Source organism: Lynx canadensis, chromosome F2 (assembly GCF_007474595.2).
Source record: "Lynx canadensis isolate LIC74 chromosome F2, mLynCan4.pri.v2, whole genome shotgun sequence".
In the NCBI taxonomy this organism is placed as follows: domain Eukaryota; kingdom Metazoa; phylum Chordata; class Mammalia; order Carnivora; family Felidae; genus Lynx; species Lynx canadensis.
Window position 1 is genome coordinate 64800656 of NC_044320.2, and position 26189 is coordinate 64826844.

Here is a 26189-nt window from a genome sequence, read left to right on the forward strand (position 1 = left end):
TTAAGCTTAAGCTCTTCAGCTGGCATCTCTGGTCCCCCTCCTGACCACGCCTCCTGTCTCTTTTCAGCCTTGCCTGCTGTATTGCCCCATTATGGTTCTGCAATATCTCTGTTCATAATGGTCCCTCTCACTGAGAAAGCTTCCCTCCCCTCCTTCACCTGGTTCAGGAGCCGTCCTGTGTCAGAACTACCCCATCCTGAGCTCCTTAGTCTCTTCTACGTGCTCCTAGTCTGTGTTTCTGGGCATCCTGTTCCCTCCCCCATGGTTTTAGTAGGGTATTTCAAAATAGCCTATTTACCACATTCACTCTTCCTCTCCTTTCAGATTCTCAAGAGCATACTGTCTGGTTTATCTCTGTATTCTTAATGCTATACACATTCCTGCACTTGCGTATAAGTGCACGATAAATACTACTGAACCATTAAGAATATTCTCAAAACAGAATGGGAGTGGCTAGGAAGACCCGTTCAACACCGACATTACAGTCCATGCCATTCTCCAAATATTCTGTTGAAGTCATCATGATGTCAGTCAGGAACCCACCACCATTTATATTCTGCGTCCTGATTTGGTTGCCCCAAATTTTCACACATACAAACACTTGTTAGTCATCTATTAATAGGTACCTTATCAGCAATGATAAAAGAAAAAGACAAAGTGAAAAGGAGAAACAGATACATAATGCATGATGTGATAAATGTTAACTAACTCAGGGGAGGTGGGAAGACCTCTTGCAGGGGTGAATTCTGAGGTGTGCCAAGAAAGATGGATAGGAAATGGCCAAAGCAATTTAGTAAATTAGAGTCATTCTGGCTGAAATTAGCAAAAACCAAGCAAAAATATATTCGGTTTTCTTCCTGAATGACCAACAGAATGTCACAAACTATAGAAGATAAAATTCTATAGAAGGTAGAATTTTGCCCTCAGTTGAAGTTGGGTGGTCCATGTAACTAGACAGCTAATTTTACAAACATAATGTTCTATTCTTCACACAAATCATGATCTTCTTAAATCCACATTAATTCCTTTTAAGCCATGATTATGTCTTCTGAATGAAAAGCTCTAGGCCCACACTAAATGTCCTGACTGCTGTAGGGACAAAGCTTTGAATGGGTAACTTACATTCAATCATTCACCACCTTATGGTACATCCACCAAGCAAAAGAAGTATGAAATGTCAGCAAAAAGGAAATGAACAAAAGCAATAGGAAACAAATCACTGAAAGAGCTTGACTAAAATGCCTTGAATATAAATTTAAAGACTGTCCTTGTGATGAGCTAGAAATGTCAGCAGGGTTAAAAATAAAAATCAATCTTGCTTCCATAAGCACTGACAAATTTTTCCTCACAGAGTATATTTCCCTAACTGATTCTTCAGGGTACGCTGATTTTCTTTGCGACATTTTCAACTCTCACTTATTCCGAAGGAAATTCTGAGCAAAAGGAAAAGGAACTTTGATCTTCCCTTTGCTTCGATGAAAACAATAGCTTTTTCTTTTTCTTTTTTTTTTTAACTTTGAGATAGAGAGAATTCTCTTCAAAGATTTTGGAGGACCATGGGGGAAGGGAAGGGGAAAAATAGTTTCAAACAGAGAGAGAGGTAACATAAGAGATTCTTGAATGAGGAGAACAAACTTAGGGTTGATGGGGTGGCAGGGAAGGGGGAAATGGGTGATGGGCACTGAAGAGGGCACTTGTTGTGATGAGCACTGGGTGTTGTATGTAAGCGATGAATTACGGGAATCTACCCCCAAAACCAAAAGCACACCGTATACACTGTATGTTAGCTAACTTGGCAATAAATTAAAAAATTAAATAGTAATAATAATAAAATATTTTTAAAAGATGATTTTAAAGATGATCTGCTTCTACTTGTCATCCAAAATACCTATTCATCCTTGATAAATATTATCACAATGAAGGACTTATAAAAATGTGAAAACACATAGTTAATTCTAATCTCATTTGCTGCCCTTATCAAAAAATTGCATTAAAAATTCCCTTAACATAACATAAAAATAATTAGATGTAATTACAACTTCTCAAGAACAATGAACTCATCTGAATACAGACAAGAATAAGTACAGTCCAGATAAATTAAAAACTACAGGCATAAATATATATTCAGCCGTATCACATTCTCAAGAAGGTACTGACGGCAAAGTTTAATAGAATTACAGTATTTTTCAAATAAAGAAGAGATGATATGTTGTTCTCAAAAGTGTCATTGTAATTTCAACTTATCTGTTCTTGTCCCATGTGAAATTTATGAACCTTGGCTATGCTGATGAGTTTCTTGAGAGAAGTCTCCAACAGAGTCAGCATCTGTACCCTTCAAATGGCCCTACATTTTTTGGATATAAAAAGAAGTAGACTGGAGACTGGAATAAATTCAATAAAATGCTAATTGTACAAAAATAGAAGACCATTATATTGTAGTTAACCTGATTTCCAATTCAATTCAACTATTTTTACGGTGCTTACTATATACCAAGCACAGTGGAGAACTAAGACCTCATTGCCCTCATATGTATTTGAGCAAGGCAGGTAAATAACCCTCAAGTCAAAATAAAACAAATGAAATCAAAGAAGTTGTTAAGTTTTAAAAAAGAAAGTGATTAATTTCAGCTAAGGCTATAACTGAAGGCTTCCTGCAGGAAGATAAATTTCAGATGGGTCTTAAATAATTATACTCTTTCAACACATGGAAACTGAGCTGAAGCGTGCCCTGGGCGACAGCTGGCTTAAAAGAAATTGAGGAAGAACTGTTAGTGAAGGAAGTACAGAAGGGATTCTTTTCACACAACTGTCTCACACCCCTCTCCCTCTTGAATTCCAGCCTCCATACACTATATAATTTCTGCCTCCCCCTTCAGGATTTTTACACATGCTATTCCCTCTGCTAGGAAATACCCCTTCTGCACACCTTTATCTCTCATTTCCTGCCCACTAAACACTGCAAGTCCAACTCCTCCTTCAGATCTCTGCATAAATGTCACTTCCTCAAATCATTCATTCCTGAAACCTTCAACCATCTTCCCATCCAATTAAGATTGATTCCCTTCTTACACACTTGCATAGCACCTTACACATTCCCTACAAAGTTTTTTTACATATTGCTATAAATTGTTAGTAAAATTTTTGTTTCATGTTTATCATAACCCACAGGCAAAATTTTCCTGGAAGGCTGCAATCTTGTCTACTATGATTCCCCCAATGTGAAGCGCTGTCCCTGGTACTTGGTGGGCATACTGGATTTGTCGAATAAAAATCCAGCAGTTTCTTTAGATTTACACTGTGTGAGAATCTGGCACTTAAGTATAACTTATATTCTGTACATGTTAAATCCTATATACATGTCATATATAGAAAAGGAGTCTAGAAAATGCTTAAGTCATATAAACGAATTCAATTTTTTTGTAGACTTAGATGTTTTCTCCTGCTATTGAAGAATCACTTCTAATATGAAACAAAATTTACAGCCTGGAAACTGTATTCATAATCTGAAAATAGAAAAAAATTGAATATACACATCTAGTTTACAGCTTGTCTTAGAGAAACAGAAATATAGTTGCATCTAAAATATTAAAAAATGAAATTTGGTTGAAGAACAGAATGAAAAGCAAATATGTAACTGCTACAGAGGAGATAAATATTCATCTGGAATATTTCCAGTTAATCGAAAAAGAAATCACATCACCTAATAACTCTAGAAGCTGCAGCTTTATAAAGAAAAACAATTGTAGGACAAAGGCATTATTTAAATTCTATTCAGTGTTTTCTCTGTCTCTCTTGCTCTCCCTCCTCTCTCTCTTACTGTCTCTCTCAGATTTTATTAAATCCATACTCCTGTTGATTTAAGGTAGCTTCCACAGTTCTATTGATAGAACAACCAAAATATTCCATTTCAAGCCTGGATATACTGTTGGCTATCTAAACAAGGACTAGGAAATAGTGTTTTATGGGTTGAAGGCTCTGAGGGAAGAAAGAAATAGGAATTAGGGTATGTCCTTATAAGCACAGATGGGGTGTAAAGGCTTAGGTCCCAATGTTCTCTATTTTCTTAGGCTGTTTGATAGCTGTACTTAAAGACATAAAATGGCAGTGAGTCCATGCCACCCTTCATATCTATCTTATGCCAGGAGAACATATTCACTGACATTTTTCTTCCTCAGAGGTAGAGAGAAATGACACATTTCGTGGAGGTGCTATCATGGGAATACACAAACACATACATACTTCTGGCTGGGCATTTCTCAGTTGAAAAAATTGGTCAAAATATATGGCATTGAGATTGGTATTCGCATAGCATTTTTTCTCAACAAAAATAAGATATCCATTTTCCTTCTTTCTGCCTGTTATATAAACTACATTTTGGCTTTAAAAAAAAACTTGCTTTCTTTAAAGAAAATTCTTTATCCACAGAGGTATACCTTAAGAGAATATATGCTTTAAAAATTTTTCTTGCCTTATTTCTCTAAAGAGATGAATTTACATTTAGATATCCAAGATTATAAGCCCTAAACAAATTCAGTCTAAAGCTATCACTTCACAAACATAATACATGATCTCAATAACTAATATACAACATGCTTCCTTTTATTTTTGTTATATTTTACTGTTGACTTTATACTGAAAATAGTATTTAAAAAATAATTATCTAGACCCCTCAAACTGAAAGGAGTACTTAAATACACAAAATATTGTTCACATTTACATTACACTTTGTCTCACTGGTCACCAAGCAGTGTGGTATTTTTTGCCAATAAGCAGGATACATCAAAATGAAAGGGTTTGGTAATGATAAATTACAATTATGTAGGGCAGGAAAAAATGATGCTAATGGGGAAGATGGCTCATGGCCAGAGGGAATAAAAAGGAAAGCCTGAGGTAGAAGAAGACAGAGAATAAAATAGCATGAGGATGTTGAAGGTAGGAAGGAAGATTGCCCTTCTAAATTTCTTGATTAGAATTTCAGAGTCAAACACTTTACATGCTATTATTTCTTTTTTTTTATTCTCCAAATTTTTATTTAAATTCCAGTTAGTTAACATACAGTGTAATACTAGTTTCAGGTGTGCAAGTTAGTGATTCAGCACTTCCATACAATACCCAGTGCTCATCCATCGTAAGTGCTCTCCTTATTATCCGTCACCTGTTTAACCCATCTTACAGCCACCTCCCCTTCAGTAACCCTCAGTTTGTTCTCTATAGTTAAGAGTCTTGGTTTGTCTCTCTTTCCCCTGCCCCATGTTCATTTGCTTTGTTTCTTAAATTCTACATGTAAGTGAAATCATATGGTACTTGTCTTTCTCTGATTGACTTACTTAGCTGAGCATAATGTTCTCTAGCTCCATCCACATCATTGCAAATGACAAGATTTCTTTCTTTCTGACGGCTGAGTAATATCCCATTGTAAATACATATACCACAACTTTACCCATTCATCAGTCGATGGACATTTGGGCTCTTTCCATAATTTGGCTCTTGTTGGTAATGATGCTATCTACATCAGGGTGCATGTACCCCTTTGGATTAGTATTTTTGTAGCCTTTGGATAAATACCTAGTAGTGCAATTACTGAATCTCAGAGTAGTTCCATTTTAAACTTTTTGAGGAACCTCCATACTGTTTTTCCAGAGTGGTTGCATCAGTTTGCCTTCTCAACAAAAGTGTAAGAGGCTTCCCCTTTCTCCACATCCTTGCCAACACCTGTTGTTTCTTGTGTTGTTAATTTTAGCCATCTGATTAGTGGGAGGTGGTATCTCATTGTGGTTTTGATTTGTATTTCCCTGATGATGAGTAATGTTAAGCATCTTTTCATGTGTCTGTTGGCCATCTGGATGTCTTCTTTGGAAAAATGTCTATTCATGTCTTCTCGTTTTTTAAGGGGATTATTTGGGCTTTTTTTGAGTGTGAGTTTTATAAATTCTTTCATACATTTTTTATAAATATTTTGTACACTAACCCTTTTCAGATGTCATTTGCAAATATCTTCTCCCATTCCACAAGTTGCCTCAGTGGGCTTGAGAAAATCATAGAAGACATCAGGGAGACGTTACATGGTATTATTTCCTAATAATCAGATTGAAATCAGTCAAGAACTTTGTCTGACTTGGCATTGGAGGGTATATTTTAGACACAGCTATTAGACATTTCTGCTGGCTCTACCTTGTTCATAGGGGGTAGCAGCTAAATCAGGGTGTTTTTAGGCAACCAGCATCAGGGTTATCACGCATATGGCAAAGACCCCCCCCAGGTGCATTGGCTGATCTGTATTCCTACAGAAACTGGAACAAGAAGGGTCAGAGCAGCCTGCTGGTAATGAATTACCGTCTCACGGAAGCTTCAACCATTTTGGATATTATTTGCAATAGAAATATGAGATACAAATGGACAACAGTCACTAAGTAAAAACTTTCCAAAGACTCCTGGATTGTACTTACAATAAAATCTACACCCCTTACAATGGCCTACAGCCCTACATAACCAGGTCTCTACAAATATCTCTCAATATATATAATCCTTCTTTTTTTTAATATTTATTTTTGAGAGACAGAGAGAGAGAGAGAGAGAGTGAGCACAAGAGCATGGGGGAAGGGGCATAGACAGGGGGAGACAGAGGATCCAAAGCAGGCTCCATGCTCTCAGCGCAGAGTCTGATGTGGGGCTCAAACTGATGAACTATGAGACCATGACCTGAGCTGAGGTTGGATGCTCAATTGACTGAGCCACCCAGGCACCCTCATGCATCATCCTTCTTAATGACTAGAATCCTCCTGGCCTTCTTCGTCTTCCTCAAACATGATAAACTAATTCTCATGATTTATGTACATCAGTTCACAGTTTTGCGAAAGACCTTCCCCCCAATTTTGGCAAGGCTGTCTCCTTTTGATTCAGTCTTCTGTTCAAATACCACCTACTAATTAAGTCATCCCTAACTACCTCCTCTACATGACCGACCTCCTAGTATGGCAACTTGTTTTATTTGCCATAGTTTAGTTCTTCATTGAACTGTTCACTATCTCCAATAATTTGTTTATGGATTCATTTGTTCATTTTCTGTTTTTTTCAATTTCATGAAAAGGGAAACTTCATGGACACTGAATGAATGAACAGTTGATGGTACAAACTCAGAGCAATTGGGGGCACTTGATAGTACCTGACACCAAAACTTAGTAACAGAGAATTTGTTTTCAGCATATTATGTTCACTCTAGTCACTAAGCCAGCCTAACACAGAACAAATAGTATAGACTCTAAATTAGAGAAAAAAAAGTCTGTGATTTAAATTTTGATTTTACTACTTATTATCTGGGTAAACTTGTATAAGTTTCCCTTAACATGGAAATGATAATATGGAACTTACCAGTTTTGTTAAATAATCCACATAACTCACCTAGAGTTGTGACCGACTCAATATGTTCTTTTTTTAAAAAAAATTTTTTTTTTCAACGTTTATTTATTTTTGGGACAGAGAGAGACAGAGCATGAACGGGGGAGGGGCAGAGAGAGAGGGAGACACAGAATCGGAAACAGGCTCCAGGCTTTGAGCCATCAGCCCAGAGCCTGACGTGGGGCTCGAACTCACAGACCGCGAGATCCTGACCTGGCTGAAGTCGGACGCTTAACCGACTGCGCCACCCAGGCGCCCCAATACGTTCTTAAAAATTGGTAGGTATTATGGCTATCATCATCTTTTAAGTAGTAAATTTTTGCACCTGTTCTTTGTTGTTCTAGAGACTATAACTAGAATGAAATCCATTATTCCCTCTTGTCCAGCATCCTTATTTTGTTCCTTTTGTGACAGCCGATTGGTGTGGACTTCTGTGATGCTGAGCCCGCCCAAGAATGGGCACATGACTTGGGTCTGGCCAATGAATGCCTCCTCGGGTCTTTTGGTGGAACTCTCTGTGGAGGAGTAACGGGGGTGGACACATTCTCTTCTTTGACTGCAACACTGGTCTGCAGTGACCATCTTTACCCAAATGTGTAACAACAATGAAGCCCACACAGAGGAAAAAAGTACTAAGAGACAAGGAAAGAAAGCCCCCCCCACCCCCCGCTGAAGACCATATCCTTGGATCTAGCTGTGCCTAACGCAGCCAGCACCACATGCCTTGAATATACCTGTTACATATGCCAATGCATTATTTTGTTTACACCAGTTTGAGTTTGGTTTCTGAAACTTGTAATCTAAAGAATGCTTTCTAAAAAAAAAACACTAGTTCATTTATTTATGTTTGTTGGTTTGTTGTAAGGTTAAGGAGTAAAAAAAAAAGGCCTTTTCTGAGGTCTAATTAGCAAATAAACAAAGTAACATCAAGAATGATATGGTTTTCAGTGAAAGTGTTAAAAAGGCTCTGGGTTATAATGAACTAGAGACACCTGAGGGTTATTTTTCTACAAAGGATAGTAACAGCCCCTTTAAAGAAATGGTCAACGTTGGTCTGTAGCCCCCCAAACCAAAAAAAGATTGCCCAAGAGTAGTTTCAGAGTATTTATGGTTACAAAGTAACAGGAAAAATTAAGGAAGACATTAACAGCCTTATTCAAGAAATAGGCAGGAAGAGAAGGCATTACTGGAAGTAAAGAGGAAAATAATTGTCTTCCTGTGCAAAGGAAATCTAATATGCAACAAATAGGATATATAGCAGCTAATTACTGACAAGAGCACCAATTAGTCCTGAGGGGTTTGTGCTTTTGAAAATGTTTTCTCTAGAAAAGATACATGAAAATGTTTTATGTGAAGAGGATAGCATGCATTAATACACATGTTGTTTATCTTCATAAAAAATCTTAAACATCAGGTACCTGTTATATGTGAGTATCCATTATAATTCTGGTTAAAAAAACAAAGATCCACAGGGGCATGAATATTAGGTGACATTCCCACTTCTCTCTGGCTTGTTGTATCTAAATAATTTCATGCAACTCAACATACATTTTGGAGAACTTCTTATGCAAAATACTTTGACACCATGGGAAACACCAAGATAAATGTATCCCTCATCTTTTTTTTTTTATTATTTATTTTTGAGAGAAAGAAAGAGAGATAGAGAGAGACAGAACACTAGTGCACAGGGGGGCGGCAGACAGAGAAGGAGACACAGAATCCTGAGCAGGCTCCAGGATCTAAGCTGTCAGCACAGAGCCCAAAGCAGGTTTAAACTCACGAACCAATGACTTCATGACCTGAGCCCCAGATGCTCAACTGACTGAGCTGCCCAGGAGCCCCAGTGTATCCCTCATCTTGAAGAGCTAATCATAAAATAAAGATGAGAGATCTATACACATAACGGTATCATCAGGGAGAAAAACGGAATTCCATAGTAGTCATAAATAAAGTAAAATGAAAGACTGGCAGAGTCGTTGGACATTTATTTAGCCAAGGGCAGTGCTTCTGAAATTTGAGTGTGTGTGAGAATCACCTGCAAGGCTTATTATAACCCAGACTGCTGGGTCTACCTAAGATTTTTTTTTTAACAAGTTTGCAGATGGCACTGACATTGCTGGCCTGGGGGTCATCCTTTGAGACCTCTGGAATCTAGGGCACCTGGGGGCTCAGTCAGTTGAGCATCTGGCTCTTGGTTTCAGCTCAGGTCATGATCTCATGGTTCATGGGTTCGAGCCCCACATCGAGCTCCATGCTGAAGGTGTGGAGCCTGCTTGGGATTCCCTCTCTCCCTACCTCTCTCCCCCTCTCAAAATAAATAAATAAACTTAAGGAAAAAAAGTAGTATAAAATATTTTTTTATAAACAGAACTCTGGGATCTAGGGAATTGGTTTTCAATTCCAGCTGCACGTCAGAAACTCCTCGGAGACTTCTAGACAGTCTAATGCCCAGGCCTCATCCTAGCCCAATAATAAAAGAAAAATATTTTATTAAGAAGAGCATACTAGAGCTGGACAGTGAATCATTGGAATAGTAGCTTTATAAGCAGCTGGAGATGGAAGACCAGATGCTAGGTGGATGGTGAAAAGTCATGGAGCAAGGAGACTACGGTGCATGATTGGATACAAGGAGAGTACAGCATGGCTGGAGCACAGGCGGAGAAAAGAAATCTCAGGTCAAGTCATGAAAGATCTTGATTGCCAGTGTAAGGAGGTTGTGAGTCCTTTTGGGGACAATAAGAAATCACCAAATATTTTGAGCAAGAAGAGTGACATAGTAAGATAGATAACTTAAAATTATTATCTGGAAGCAAAATCCTGAGATTAAAACAACATGGGGTCTTAGAGACAGGTGATTGGTCAGATTGACCAAGACTGGGCAGTGTTAGTGGACACACCATTTAAGAATTTAAGATGAACTTTTTTCTTTGTTTTTTCTTGTGAAAGGAGTCAGTACATTATATGTCTTTGAGAAATAGTGACCTAGATGAGAGAGTAAAGTGGGGGCAGTCCAAGAGACATTTCTGTCAGACTCATCAGGATCTCCAACTATATTTTAGGAAGGAAGAGAAAATGATAAGTCAAAAAGATACTGGGGGTTTTGAGGTTGAGAGCTTCAGAAGTGATTAACGTGACAGAAGAAAAGTAAAGAACCTATGGAAAGGGATTGTGTGAGGCAGGGGAAGCAAGAGAAAGCATCTGTGGTGAAAGAGCCTACCCTTCGTTCATACGATGAGAACGAATACCTCTTCCTGTCAGGAATTTTAGGAATTAATTTATCTTCATAGTCTCGCCATATTGTGGACAAAACCAAAAAATGTTATAATAGTTATAATGGAAGACGAAATAAAATATAATATAAAAACGATTTTTGAATCATTAAGGCTTAAGGTAGAACAAGAGTATTTTTTCTCTTAAAAATAAAAGCTGTAATCTGTAAGTAATTTAAAAAGATAATCTCTTCGCAGAATAATTCATCAGGTAAGAGGGAGTTATATATGCTAATAATTTGTTGAAAATTAAAGTTTGAATTGTAACACATTTCCCTTTCACTTACTGTGACTAATCTTCCCTGCCATTGGTTATTTTGCCAGTAACACTATTTTTAGAGGGGGGAAAACAGCAAAATCGAAACATTAATATATGTATTTGAAAGTAGATATTTTTCCAATACCAAGTCAATGCTGTGACATAGCTTCTGTGTTAACCACATTCTTCTCTCACTGTCAGGATGCCAGGTGTTTAATGGTACATAAAGGAGCCTATTTTATTTGCCCTTAATTCACTGAAACCTCCTAGGGGACACCACTATAAAATATCAATGCTTTTTTCCCTCCCTGCTAATGATCTAATAAATATTTAATTTTTGATCTTCTTCAGCAATTAAGACAATAGCATGAAAATTTTCAAACACTGTTTTGTGATTTTATTTTCAAAAAGTGTACTTGTTAGAATATTTGAAATATTAAACCTTAAATAAAAAGACATCATATCAGAAGGAGTATCATCATCAATCATTTAATAACGAGTATGTCAAGACCTCTATTGCTCTGCTCTTGTCAAAATACAAACACTTACCTTCTTACTTTAAAAAAAAACTGAAAAATTACATACCTGAGTTTCTGGTTATATTGTTTGACTTTTTCCAATGAGGCTGCATTTATTTGGGCTTGAAATTCTTCCACCGAAACATTGTCTCTATAATAATACCCTTCCATGCTCTCCAGTGCTGTGTAAACAAGTAAATTACTTTTTAACGTGATTTTATAACTCAGTTTCTCCACATTTACTTTAATCTTACTGATTATTAGTAAATGTATTTAAAACACTGAATATGACCACACATGCAAGAAACTATCTTTCACCAGTCCAAAACTGAATGAAAATCATTCTTCTGCTCTAAAAATAAATATCAAACATTTGGTGATTATATCTAAGTTGGCAAAGATAATTTGTAATTTAAATTGTCTTCTACTTTTAAAACATTTTATATACATTCTTTGTGAAGCTAAACTCAAACTTCACATATTTATATATATAAGCACACAAATGTATATATATATGTACATACACACATATACCTATGTACATTGCATATATCCGTGCATATGTATGAGGCAGAACTGTGTATTAACATACATAAGAGTAAAAATGTTGAAACTGCTGCTCTCCGTGTCTATTCACATTCTCTTGTATTTGCAGTTAAATCATGAAATATTAGTGTAATAAATCAGAAGCATAGATAATCTTAGAATACTAGCTTTACTACAATGCTTAATTTAGTTAATAAACATAAACATATAACTTTCCATTAATTTTAAACATCTTTTTGTTAATATGGATTTATTTCTTAACTAACATTTTTGGTTAAGTATTTCTTTAATACTTATTTATTCATTTTTGAGAGAGAGACACAGAGAGAGAGAGAGACACACAGAGAGAGAGAGAGAGAGAGACACAGAGAGAGAGAGAGAGAGAGAGAGAGAGAGAGCACACATGCGCGCACGCACTAGTGGGGGAGGGGCAGAGAAAGACAGAGGGAGACCCAGAATCCAAAGCAGGCTCCAGGCTCTGAGCTGTCAGCACAGAGCCCATGTGGGGCTCAAACTCACCAACCATGAGATCATAACCTGAGCCAAAGTCGAACGCTTAACCGACTGAGCCACCCAGGCGCCTCAAGTATTTATTTTTCCTTTAAACTTTATGCGATGGCACTTTTAACCTTTTGCAGAAGAAATGAATCACAAGGAAGTGCCTAGAAATACAACATCTCCTACAGAGAGGTTGCCAGCAACAGGAATGGCAATGGATCCAATTTGGAAATTTAAATGATTTCCCCTTGAGATTATTGCCACTGATAAACCTCAGTTTTCAGCAGACTGTTTCAAAATTGATAAAAAAATTAATCTTTCAAACTGCTAAATGCAATAGCTTCTAAATTAAATGATACATTTCTTCAAATTGACAGAAACTTATCACCATTTTGGAGACAAAAATAGGAAACTCATTATTAACTTTTTTTAATGGTTCATGCTTTTATTTAAATTCCAGTTAGCTAAGATATAGAGTAATATTAGTTTCAGGAGTAGTTAGTGATTCATCATTTACATATAATACCCAGTGCCAATCCCAGCAAGTTCATGCTAATTTTTGCTGTGCTGCTTTCTCAACTAGTCAGATTTCCACAGCACTGAAGAAACAACAAACCTTTAGAGTATTGCTCAATTTGAAATTAAAAAAAATGGCATTATTGGCCTATAATTGAGAAAAACACTTATGGAAAATTATTGAGAATGCTGACTACATTTGCTTCAGTAACATGATATCAAATTTGGGAGCTTGTTTCAAGGATTGCGTGTTTTTTTCCTTACGAGTTCTGCATTAATTAGAATATTTGCAAGTGGTTCAGCAAGCTTCTGGTCCTGAATACACACAAGAAAGAAAAGGAAGTCTTCCCGATAAAACAATCCTCACATAAATGCCACGTTCACTTCCATTAATGAGATGTTATTTGTGAGAGGCAAATATTCAGAGGATTCAGTCATCCTTCAATGTGAATTCCTCTTATTAGTTGGAGAGCTAATAATGAAAATCTTTGCATTGAAGTAAAACCACCACTTCCACTCCTCAGTAGCTGTGTGACCTCAAGCATGTTAATTAAAATCCAAGATCCTCAGGTTCATTTGTGAAATGGAAAATAAGAGTACTTACTAACTATGATTCTTGGGAAATAAATAAATGAAATAATAGTATTAAGAGAACCCATGACTATTCTTTTCATTTACTCACTGTGTTTTATATATTAGGCAACATGCCCAATGCCCCACAGGCATTATCTAATTCAATTTCCAGGAGATATAGATTATGCATGAGTGTGCTTAGCCAAACAGGAAGTTTTGGGAACTAAGAGGAGGGTCCATGCAAGGACACTTCAATTTGTGATTTAAGATCAGGAAGACTGGAAAGGGTACGGTAGGAAGGAGCAACAGGGAAAGTAGCAGTTGGGGGTGGGGTGGGATGAATAAGAAAACACCTGGGGTCTAATTTTTACAAACGTCATTTTTTGTTGGTTTTTTTAGCAATTTTTTGTAAAGTTCATTTATTTATTTTGAGAGAAAAAGAGAGCAAGCATGTGTACAAGTGGGGAGGGACAGAGAGAGAGAGAGAGAGAGAGAGAGAGAGAGAGAGAGAATGAATCCCAAGCAGGCTCCACACTGCCATCATAGAGCTCTATGAAGGGCTTGAACTCACAAACCATGAGATTATGACCTAGCTGAAGTCAAGAGTCGGACACTTAACAAGCTGAGCCACCCAGGTGCCCCTATGAAGTTCTTAATGGCTCAGTTTTGGCCAGAATGTCCAGTCCTACTCTAAAATCTTATTGCCATCTAAAAACAAACTGGCATTTTTATGACATTCCTTGGCAATATTTCCAAATTAACAACAGATAAAATTAACAATTACATAGAACTTTTTTAAAAATGGGGAAAATGTATGACAATTTTGCCGAGTCTCAGCAAAATGTTATGGCAGATGTGTAGGGTTGTGAGGAAATGAACAATGACAAAAGAGGAGTTCTATATTTAAAAACTAAACTGTATAGCAAAGAAGAGGAAGGAGAAAAACATTCTCAATTTTAGATGAATACCTTGGTTATTTATTGTTATAAATACAAGAAAATGAGATAATGTTTTGCCAAATTCAATTTCTACACTCAGCAAAAGTATGTTAAATACATAATAATGTCCAAATTTCCAAGTTTGGCCTCTTCTCAGCATTTGCTTGTCTAGTTTCTTTAATTCTCATCTAAACAACAATATATTTCTTAGTAGTAGTATTGACATATTTGGTTGAATAAATATTTAATAGCATTTAATTAAAAGCAGTATTGAAAATATGACGAGTTTCTTTGTTTGCTTGTTTTCCTTCTACCCCTTCCGAATTTGAGGAAGCAAATCATCCCATCAAACTTAGGTAGTCAGGAAAATGGAAATTAAATTATTCTAAGACTGAAAATGAACTGAATTTCTACTCACTCAAAATACCTTTCAAGGCTTTTCCAAGAAAGGGACTGACCAGGAAAAATACAGAATATCTGAAGAACAATTTTAAGAATTGTTTCAACAAATTAACACTCTTTCCTGACAGCATGATGACACTCCAGTGGTTAACTAATACACGACATATGCACCGGCTCCAGTTGGTCAGAATTCTTCAGAACTGGTCACAGTTTTCATGAGGAAAGCAAGTTTTATCAATCCTATTGAGACCAGCATGTGGTTGTACTGTCCTTTATTTTTTTTAATTTATTATTTTTTTTTAATATATGAAATTTATTGTCAAATTGGTTTCCTGTACTGCCCTTTAAAGAGGGGTGAGCTCACATGTTTACAGACCAATTCTAACATTTAGGAAATCTTAATTCTGGGAACTGTTCCTTCATTTATAACACTACCAGGTATTTATTCAAAGGTTACAAAAATACAGATTTGGAGGGGTACATGAAGCCCAAATGTCCACTCACTGATGAATGGATAAAAAAGATGCGGTGTGTGTGTATATACATATATATGTACATAATATACACATATTATGGAATACTACTCAGTCATCAAAAAGGACGAAATCTTGCTATTTGCAACAACGTGGATGGAGCTAGAGTGTATTATGCTCAGTGAATAAATCAGTTAGACAAATACCGTATGATTTTACTCCCATGTTGGAGGAGAGGGGAAGACAGGGAAACAAACCATGACAGACTTGTAAAGATAGAGACAAACTGAGAGTTGATGGAGAGAGGTGGGTGGGGGGATGGGCTAGATAGGTGATGGGTATTAAGGAGGGCAGTTGTTGTGATGACCACTGGGTGTTGTGTGTAAGTGATGAATCACTGAATTCTACTCCTGAAACCAGTGTTGCACTCACTGTATGTCAAATAACTAGAATTTAATTAAAAATTTGGGGAAAAAGTTATTTAATGTTTCAATTTCAAATACTGTATAAAACCCACAGAGAATACAAAGGGATTCATCTTTTAAAGGACCCAGAGTAGGGTTTTGCAAACACTCTAAAAAAAAAAAAATACTCGAATGAAGGCAGCTTAGAAAAATGACAATATTTGTAAAAAAAATGTTCCCTTTTCTTTAACAGAGAAATGCTGGGGGTGCCTGGGTGGCTCAAGTTGGTTAAGCATCTGACTTCGGTTCAGGTCATGATCTTGCAGTTTGTGGGTTAGACCCCCACGTCGGGCTCTGTGTTGAGAGCACGGAGCCTGGAGCCTTCTTTGGACTCTTGTGTCTATTTCTCTCTATGCTCCTCCCCTGCTCACACTCAGTCTCTCCCTCTCTCTCTCAAAAATAAATAAAAACATTATAAAAGAGAAAACACTATATACTGGAATATTTTTTAAATTTTTAAAAAAATAGAAGAGAAAATCCTCAAGTTTCTGGTTGATTTTAATTATTCTCTGAGAACAGAAGGACACCCTATAAAGAAGTAAAAGTCAGCATTTACAGTTTGTGGTGCCAGCCTTTTTCATAAGGGCTGAAAAACAAATATACACAAGAGTGTTTGTGGAGAAAGGACTGGCATGGCATGTCCTATCTAGTGTAAGGAAAACCACCATAAGAGACCCAGGAAACAAGTACTTATCACTACTTTACAAAGAAGAGATGCCATATTCTAGGGCACAGTATAACTAACATCAAAGACCTTTATGTGATGCCATGTCCCTAGTACGTAGGATACATGGGTCTGGGAACCAAGAGTGGAAGTAGAAAGGTCCCTGCTTAGCATCTATTGAGGGTTTAACTGTGTCCTCCAAAAAGATAAAACAAAAGTCCTAACCCCTGGTGGTTGCAAATGCGACCCTAATTTTTATACAGGGTTTTTGTAGATATCATCTACTTAAAATGATGTCATACTGGATTAGGGTGGCCCAAATCCAACGACTCCTGTTCTTATAAGTGTCCACCTTATTGGGACAGAGACACAGAGACTGACACACTGAGGGAAGAAGGTTGTGTGAAGACGAAGGCAGAGGCTGTAATTCTTGTGTCACAAGCCAAGGCATGCCATGGACTTCTGACAGTCAGCAGAAGCTAAAAGTTAAGGAAGGATTCTTCCTTAGAGTCTTCCAAGGGAGCATGGCCTTCAGGCATCTTGATTTCATACTTTTAGCCTCCAAAACAATGACAGAATAAATTTCTGTCATTTTAAGCCACAGAGTTTGTGGTAATTTGTTACGGCAGGGCTGGGAAACTAATACAACATCAGTCCCAGTGCGTCACTTAGGGATGTGTGCTTCCCATCCCTGAAACTTTGGCTCCATGGGTTTAAAAGGTCCTGATCCCCAAAGTAGCCCACTTTCCCTAGAAGACAAGGCAGGGGTCCCACTGAACATCAGCTACGGTTACCACCTGAGCACTGTAGGCCCCTGGTGCCAAGGCATCCAAGGAAGAGAGACCACCATCTTGGCAAGGCTGGTCGACTCTGATCATCTTAATTGTGGGGAAATAGGTTCTACTTATATAAATGGGTTAGAAAAAAAACAGTGTGGAAAGCCGCCACCATGGGGTGAAAGTGCCTCAGGTGAGCTATCGAGATATTGTACTGGGATCACGAGCAACTTGTTGTATCACCTGCAGGAACTTACTTTCCATCTGATGCCTGTGTACCTTGATCACAAACGCCACTTGCCCCCTAGACTCTTTGCTTCTTACACACACAAGTTAATGATAACTGTCTGATTGTTTTCTCCACCTTCACCACGTGTGTAAGATCTTATTTTCTTCACTTTCACCATGTGTGTACGACCTTATGCACTCAATAAATACGGAGAGGAAACCCCTGTTTGGGGTTCTTGTCTCCTCCTGGACATTAGCCTCTCTCATATTCAATTTTGCATCTGCTCTCTTGCCGGACAAGAGAGAACTCCAGACTCATAGTCTGCAACACATAAGGAAGTAGGGCTATTGCTATATAATGAGGGCAGGAAGGAACATGTTTGGCACCCAGTAATCCACTTGGGTCCCTCTTGGTACTTCCATGTCTAAATTTGACGGTAAATGGACAAATGCAGCAACCCTGGCCTGAGGAGGGCAGAATGAACAGGAGGGTCAGGCCCCCCGGGGATGGAAGTCTTAGTCATGCCACTGGGACCAGAAGGTTGAGGCTGAGGGCAAGGATGATCCACAATGGATACAGAAGAGGGAAAATAGGCATCTTTGGCAGCCCCAAGACCAGCTGCAGCAGCAGGGGTTATTTCTCATCCCATTACCATGCTTCTTCCCCAGGAAGGGAGCCCATCAGAGTCACAAAGGAGACACTCCTACTCTTGACCCAAATGGATCTGAGGGTACAGGGTGGACCATGGCAGGTCGCTCACTCAGATTCCCTTTCAGAAAGGATGGGCTTGTTGCCTAGCTGTTGTGATTGCCAGAAGACAGCCCTCAGCCATTAGCTCTTTAGGGAATCTTCAGTCTTTGCTGAAGAAAACTGTCCCACCGAAATCATTATCTCCTAGAGGCAGCCTGCCTCCTCATGACTTAACAATGCAGAAGTGAAAAGGCCCCACCCCATCGCCCGGTCTCCCCATATCTAGAAATGTGGTACCTTTGTGAAATGGATCAATCTAATTAAGCAAGGATTAACTGGATAATTGCACAGTGCTTCATAATCTACGTTGACCTGTGCTTCCTCACTCCCGGTGGACTTTAGAATCACCTTAAAGGGGTGCCTGGGTGGCTCAGTCGATTAAGCGTCCGACTCTTGGTTTTGGCTCTCAAGTCACGATCTCATGGTTTCGTGGGTTCAGGCCCCGTGTCGGGCTCTGCAATGACAGTGTGGAGCCTGCTTGGGATTTTCTCTCCCTCTCTCTCTCTGCCCCTACCCCATTCATGCTGTCTCAGTATCTCTCAAAATAAGTAAATAAACTTAAAAAGAAAAAAAAAAAGAATCACTGGTAAAAATTCTAAAATATACTGGTATCTGGGCCTTATGTCCCAGAGATTCTGACTTAATCAGTTTGGTGTGGAACCAAGCTTGGGTATTTTCTAAAACCTCCCCAAGGTGATTAAAGTGCAGCCAGTATTGAAGAAACAGCAAGCAAATAGGCCAACAGGAAAAAGGCAGAGGAAGTGACCCTGAATATCTATCCTCCTTACTCCCATTTTCACCAAGTTTATAGTCACTTGCTTTATCTCATCAAGGGCTTGGGGATCCCTCCAGGGTTAATTCCCTGGCCTGTAGGAAGTACTTAGAGAAGACTGCTTTTGTGTCATCTTTTCCTTCTAGCATTTTGCTTATGCTCTGTGCTGACTTTCCTGTTTGGCTGTTTCTGTGATCTTTATCTTGTAAATCTGTATCACTTGTTTTGTCTGCCTGGATTGCTATTCTCCTGCAGGTCTCCCCTTCAGTGATACATGTTCCTTAAAGTGTATCCTGCTTGCTTCTGGCACTAGAATTCCTGATCTCATAGCTGGTCCCATCTCTGCAGCGAGCCCCATCAGTCAGTGTGCCCTCCTTCGCCAAAAGGTCTATTCAGGCAAGAAAAATGAGAAGAAAGCAGTATGTTTGCTTCCTGTTCTAAGTATATGGTACAACAGACAACTTTACAAGGGCTGACAGAAATAATTTTCCTAGGAGGTTTTCAAATTCGTCTCATTTTTCTGATTTTCGTATTTGCTAGCAAAGACCAATAATGTACATATGTACACCTAAAACTAAAACCCTTTGAATAAACTTCCATCTCCGGAATAGACACCATTTGGAATCTCTTCATTTACCACCACTTTCAATTACCAGATGGTAATCTCTATTCAAGCTGGTGTTGAATTTCCTGGGCTTCTCTCAATCTGATGAAAATAGTCAGAGCGACTAATAATGAATCCTCATGGGAGTTTTAGAAGTGCAGAGGAACTTCGGCAGCCCCTTTAAATAAGCAGCCTTATCACTGACACTGTTCTAATGAGACAAGCTGTTTTCCAGTCTTCTTTACCTATCTGTGACCTCAACTGCAATAGTATTTCCACTGTTGCTTTTTCATAGTTCATTGCTGTGTAAATATTAAAACCTAATGTTAGTGTTCCGTTACATTTTAAAAAGCAATACTCTATTCACTGAACTAGTATGTATTTAGGGATTTTTTTTTAAATTAGACTTAGCCATAATTATAAAAGAGAGGTTACTTGGAAAATACTCTTCCTTTTCCTATGAACATTTGCTGTTGGGTATGAATATTCAGCTATTTATGGCTGGTGTGTCACAAATGTAATAATTTTTTTTAGAAAAGATGCAAAATGCCATCTGTCATCTCAGTCATGATTTCAAAGGCAGAATTTTTAAAAAGAGGAGTAAAGGAAAGGAAGTGAAGAACCTTTAATAACTGTAAACTCTGTTTAAATCCTATAAAAGTTAACCTCCTTCTTTGTTTTCTGAAACTATCTGTGTAATGGCATTTAACATATTTTAGGCTAAACTATCCTCCCAAGGTAGCTCCAAAGGTCTATTTCTGCTCAGTTTCTTTTTATTCCCCCATTCCTTTCCATTACAGACTCTTGTATTGTCTATATGGACCCTATCACAGTCCTCCAAAAAAAAAAAAAAAATGAAAATACCTTCTAATAAACTCCTAAGATCTCTGCACTGACAATTTCCTCTGCTTAAATGTATTCTTACCAAGTATCTGAGGCAGTCATTGTTTTTAAACTATGGCAATCAAAGGAAGGGCAATCTATCTTTTAGAATTACAATAATATGCATATGGTACAAGAATTTTCACTTGGCCATAGATTTTGATTTCATTTGCCTGTCTGTTCTTCAGTTACAGAGATTAATTTTATTTCTCTACTCTTCTCATTTTTTATTAGAATATAAAAATTCCACAGCAAAACTGATGCAGTTCTTGAAAACTCAATAGAAGAAAAAAATGAAATCCTCCATGGACCTGCTCAGAGAAATTGATATAATCTTGTGACCACAGCATGAGTTAAAAAAAAAATCATAGACTAGAAGAAACTACAGTAGAATAATATGGACTTCTGATCAGTTTGGGGCTGCATTTGTGCCTCTGGAAATAAAAAAGATCCAGGATCTTTCCTTGGAAACCAGTTCACTGAAAGACTCTTACTCATGTTAACCTTAATTTCTTCTATTGCAGTTAAAAAAACTCATTGTTCATTTGCCAAAACAATTTGTTTATTTATAAAAGGAATATATTTTTACTCTGGGTAAAAACTCAAAGAATAAAAAATCATCATCAATTTAATCACCCAATGATACCAAAAACATTTTATATACATTTGATTATATACACACTTGGATTACATAATTGAGAATGGAATATAAATTTTTTGTAACTTGCATGTGTACATTGCCAATCTTTTTCTATCTCATAAAAAATTTTTAACCATATAATTTTAATGGTTCTACCATAATTCATTTGAGCCAAATTAATTTATCTGTATTATTTAAACCACTCATGTCTTGTTTCTCCATTATAAATACTGTTGCAGTCCTATTTGGTAAATATTTAAAACTAATGTTATTCTTTCCTTAATAAACATTCGCAGAAGTAAATACATTACCTAGGTACTATGAAGGAATTTTTGAATTAATGGAAAAAACAACTATGATGGCTACAATTACATGTATTTTTAAAAATAAAGATAACATAATTTAAGTACATGTATTAAAAAAAGTAGTTTACCTTGTGCAAAAAGAACAGGATGAATTTTAAACCCTCCTCCATTTTTCAAACGTTGAGGCAGCTGTTCAAAATGATAACTATCAATGTAGAAGTAAACTTTCAGAGCCTGCCGACTTCCTTCCGCTTGATATGTAAGAGGAACATCTAAATGACATTTAATATTACATTATTTCCAAAAGTCAGGTTATGTTATAAAGTGTATTTGTTAACTTTTTAAAAAATCTTGAAAATTACTAGAAACTAATATAAATATATGCATATTATATATAATGTATTATACTCATACAATATACTTGACATATATGTCGAGTTCAGGTTAGGCAAACTTACAGCGCTCTTCAGTGAAAGTATTAAATCAGATTCTTATTAGCTAAAGCAACAGATTTATTACTGTACTGTATATAAAATTCTACAATAGGAAACTTCGTTACACTTTGACACACCAGATGTCTCACTTAACTAAATGAGAAGTTTAGTTACACATGGTTTGGAATCAGAATCTCCCAGGGCAGCTGCCTCATTCATATTTTAGTCAGAATGAATCCTTGGGGTACAATTCTTAAGTAGCGTACAAGAGATTGGGTACAGAGCAACCATTATCAAAATTCGCATGGGTTTTGCAAGTTCCATTCCCTGAGCACCAGATCAAAAACATATTACCTCTGTTGATGCCCTACAGTCATTAGAAATTATCTGTCCAAATTCTTTTAGTTTTCTCAAAGATCTTAAGTTTAATTACTCAAAAACAAAAGCAAAATAAAAAACCAAACCCAAAAAACAACCAATTTGAAAAGCTAAAATGATGCAGGAGTATTTCATAGTGATATCATAAATACTTCTCATTTTATGTTACTTATCCAAGACAAATAACTTTCATTTCATTTAAAAAGAATGTAAAATCTTCCTAAGAAGCTAGAATAGTTATATTAACCAAGTTAAAAATTAAGGCAAAAATATAGTAGAAATTTTAATACAAGTTCTTGCTCAATATTTGTTAGTTCTAACCTACTTCTTGAATAAAATTATGTATAAAAGTAGAGTTCAAGGTTAAATCCATTATGGAAGAGAGATTCCAGGTTTCTCATTAAATGTAGGTAATTATGCATATCGATAGCAGAGGTATTGCATTAACATCTACAAGTCTCTTTTATGCCATATAATAATGCTTATTTTATTTTTCTTTCTATATTTTTAGAGTTTCTTTAACTTTATTTATTTTGAGAGAGAGAGAGAGAGAGAGAGAAAGGGAGCGGGGGAGGGGCAGAGAGACAGGGAGAGAGACAGAATCTTAAGCAGGTTCCATGCTATGCTGTCAGCGCAGAGCCTGATGCAGGGCTTTGACCTGAGCGAAGATCAAGAGTTGGACTCTTACTGAGCCACCTAGGAGCCCCTTTCTATATGCTTATGGGAGGTATAAATGATTTTGGTTTAGAAAAGAGAAGACATTTCTCAGTTGAAGAGTTGGAAATTAACTGGATTTTAATGATTGGGAAACTCCATTTTTTCCTTAGCTCTATAATAGAAAAAGGATGCACAGACACTATAGAAAATGTATATATACTAAGTATTTGTATTTTCTAGTTCCCCTTTACATACAATGTCTTTCATTTGTATTTCAATTTTTAAAACTCCATTTGTTGGGGCGCCTGGGTGGCGCAGTCGGTTAAGCGTCCGACTTCAGCCAGGTCACGATCTCGCGGTCCGTGAGTTCGAGCCCCGCGTCGGGCTCTGGGCTGATGGCTCAGAGCCTGGAGCCTGTTTCCGATTCTGTGTCTCCCTCTCTCTCTGCCCCTCCCCCGTTCATGCTCTGTCTCTCTCTGTCCCAAAAGTGAATGAACGTTGAAAAAAAAAAATTAAAAAAAAAAACTCCATTTGTTTACTCTTTGGCACCAAGTGTTTTTGAAAGAAAGATAATAATGCAGCAGTTGGAGTTCCATTATAGGACAAATAAACATGCTCTCCTAGGAAGAAAGAAAGTGAAAATGACTGAAAATTATCAAGTATATTAAATTTAAAATGAAGTTAAAGCTAAGAGTGAAAGAATGACCTTCTCTCGAAGTAATTGGTATACCTGTAAAAGCACATAGTAATGTGGAGCTGAAATTGCTGCCTTTTATTTGTGGAAATTTATCTACTATGAAAAAAAATCAAAGATTAGGACTATGTAACAATTAAAGGCTACAAAAAAATTATTGCACGAAGAAAAGGTCTCTCCTATGGTATTTATTCCAGAGAGGAATTCCAACCGTGGCATCCCATCCTGGTAAACTTGGCCCTCCGTCACTGAACAGGCCCATGAATTTGAAGGTAAGTCTCCAAGAAGTTGTTAGTTCCCTTTGCCTGAATTGCTCTTCCTTGACTCTCTGCAGGGCTGAGTCTTTATCACCCTTTGGATTTCAGCTTAAAAGCTATTTCTGCTGAGAGCCCTTCCTTGTTGATTCCTTAAAGAGCCACCTTACCCTCATTCTTTATGCACTGCTTATTTCCTGCATAGGATTTATCATGGCCCTAATCATCTTTGTAGTTGATTCCTTCTTTGTTTTCTCCCAAGTAGGCTGTGAGCTCCATAAAGATAGGGATGGTGTCTGTCCTATTCACCACGGCATCCACGGTTACAGGTGCAATGCCTGGCTCATATAGAAAAAGTGAAAGCTCAAAAATATCCATTCTGCTAATCATTATAGTAAAATTACCTGTATCACCATTGAAAGGGGGGGGAGATTTGCTATCATTATATTTTTATTCTCCAAAAACATGAAGATTTTCAATAAAATATATTTAATTTTATACAACCTAATCATTTAGCTCACTTATTCCTTCTTCACTAATTACCTAACATGACATAGAAGGGATCTCGTACTTTCCCTATACTACAGTGGGTTACAATATCCATCTATTCCTTTCTATCTCTCGCTAGTTTCTAAGCTTCATGCCAATGGGGTCTTTGTTTTATTTAGTCACTATTATATCTCGGGAATTTAGTTCAGCAGTTATCATGGTGTATATACCTAGTATTTCTTAAAGAAAAATAAAATGTCTTCAATCCAGACATTTGAGTTCAACTTGCTTGCAAGCCCTATTTTTTCAGAATCTCATTATTCTTTAATGCAAAAATACGACTATAAATAATGCTAAACATAGCTCTTTAAAAAGAATGCAGAGTAATAAAGTGAGGAGGATGGGTTCAAATATTTGCTGAATACTACCACGAGCCTTGTAATGTTAGGGACTTTCTTTTTTTTGTTTTTCAATTTTTTGAATGTTTATTTATTTTTAAGAGAGAGAGAGAGAGATAGCACAAGCAGGGAAGAAGGCACATAGAGAGAGGGAGACAGAATCCAAAGCAGGTCCCAGGCTCTGAGCTGTCAGCACAGAGCACAATGTGGGGCTTGAACCCACAGGCCACAAAATCATGACCTGAGCCAAAGTCAGCCGCTTAACCAACTGAGCCACCCAGGCACCCCTTTTTTTTAATTTTTGTTTTTTTCATTAAATTTCTTTTTAATGTTTATTTGTTTTTAAGAGAGAGAGAGAGAGAGAGAGAGAGAGAGAGAGAGAGAATGTGCAAGGCTAGGGACTTGCAAATACATTATCTTATTTAAGGCTCATGACCCCATGAGTGAGGGAAAGCTGGTATTCCCATGTTTGTGCATAAGAGTCGCACAAGTTTGGGACTCAAGTTTCTTATCTTCAAAGCACTGTTCTCTTTATAACTTCATGTTTCCTCCCCTCTGTGCTCAGTCCTTCCCTCAAAGACAAGCAGCCAAACTAGTCTTCACTACAGTGATGCAAATTAATTTGTCCATCTGACTCCTCTGTTTCTAACCTTACAGAAAGATCAAATCACATGCAATTAATAATAAAGCTCTAGCTCCCTTATACCACTTAAATAAGATGTGATGACACTGAGTATTAAAAAATTCTCTTCTTTCCTGAATATACTTAGGTATGTTCCTACCATCACTGTTAATGACTTGCTTGGAATATCTATTAGTGTAGCATTGGAACTGACCTTGCCCTAGGGACCTGTTTTCAGAAGTTGAGGTTATGCTTTGGGGACATTCATAAAAATATATATGAATTATATGAATGTTTATATTTGTCACAGATATGTACACATTTACATGCTAATATTACTTATGTGGTCTTCAATGTGCTAAAGTTAAACCTCTCATGGTGGCTATGCAATAAGTAACTGTTTTATCAAGCTTATAACACGGGTCCCCTGCCTGCTTGTTCAACAGACCATTCACCGGTAATGTCGTATTTGAACCATGAAAAACAGTACTCCTGTGAGCTTATGGCCCCTAAAGCAAAATTTAAAAGAAAAAAAAAAAACAGGTTATGTTGCGAAAATAAGAGTTTCTCTCCCTTTGGCAATATCATACCCACATGACTAAAGTAAATGAAAATATATTCTATTTTATACATGCCCACAGAAGACCATACAATTTTTTCAAGTAATAATATCCTAATCAATTAATCCCCTTCACCAAGTTCTCCCTTGAATATAATCCAAATCCTTAACATTGTAATTCATGTTCTCATTCTCTCATTTATCAGTGAAGATGAAACTTTAATAAAATTC

At 37.1% G+C, this 26189-nt stretch overlaps 1 protein-coding gene across 4 annotated transcripts in view; it reads right to left on the reverse strand.

The window, feature by feature from the left end:
* Window positions 1-26189, reverse strand: part of PREX2 (phosphatidylinositol-3,4,5-trisphosphate dependent Rac exchange factor 2) — a 299461-nt gene that overhangs the window by 60194 nt on the left and 213078 nt on the right. For all 4 annotated transcript variants that reach the window (XR_003966317.1, XR_003966315.1, XR_003966316.1 and 1 more), the window contains exons 34-35: window positions 21602-21745; window positions 11509-11623 (exon numbers count right to left, since the gene is read on the reverse strand). Coding sequence is in view for 1 of the 4 variants with exons in the window: in XM_030304277.1 (XP_030160137.1) it covers window positions 11509-11623; window positions 21602-21745 (259 nt within the window). In the remaining 3 variants the exon portion in view is untranslated. The remainder of the gene's footprint in view (window positions 1-11508; window positions 11624-21601; window positions 21746-26189) is intronic.